The sequence below is a fragment of the Apis dorsata genome, unplaced genomic scaffold (assembly GCF_000469605.1).
Source record: "Apis dorsata unplaced genomic scaffold, Apis dorsata 1.3 scaffold_125, whole genome shotgun sequence".
Lineage (NCBI taxonomy): Eukaryota > Metazoa > Arthropoda > Insecta > Hymenoptera > Apidae > Apis > Apis dorsata.
In genome coordinates, this window is record NW_006263418.1 from 184,610 (window position 1) to 184,880 (window position 271).

Genomic DNA, 271 nt, shown 5'->3' on the forward strand with positions numbered 1-271 from the left:
AGCCAGCCGATATAAAGCAAGAAATTCAAGAGCAGCCGCAGTGCCACGTGCAGCAACAGTCTCAGCATCAGGAGGAGCAACAACATCACTCGCCCGGAAGTTCGGGCGGGCAACAGTCGAGGCCGCACTCACCGGCGCTGAGCATGAGCTCGGTATTCTCTGGCATCCATCACGACGTGTCGACGCACGCGCCATCAGCCACCAGCACCCCAAGTGCCCCGATGTTACCGCCAAAACTGGCGCCCCAAAATTTCGCCAGTCCTAACTCGGG

General features: G+C 59.4%; 1 protein-coding gene across 1 annotated transcript in view; it reads left to right on the plus strand.

Moving 5' to 3' along the window:
• Nucleotides 1-271, plus strand: part of LOC102681195 (zinc finger homeobox protein 4) — an 88,575-nt gene that overhangs the window by 84,778 nt on the left and 3,526 nt on the right. The window contains 1 exon segment of the mRNA XM_031509072.1: nt 3-271. This exon segment is cut by the window's right edge and continues 1 nt beyond it. Coding sequence (XP_031364932.1) covers nt 3-271 — 269 coding nt within the window.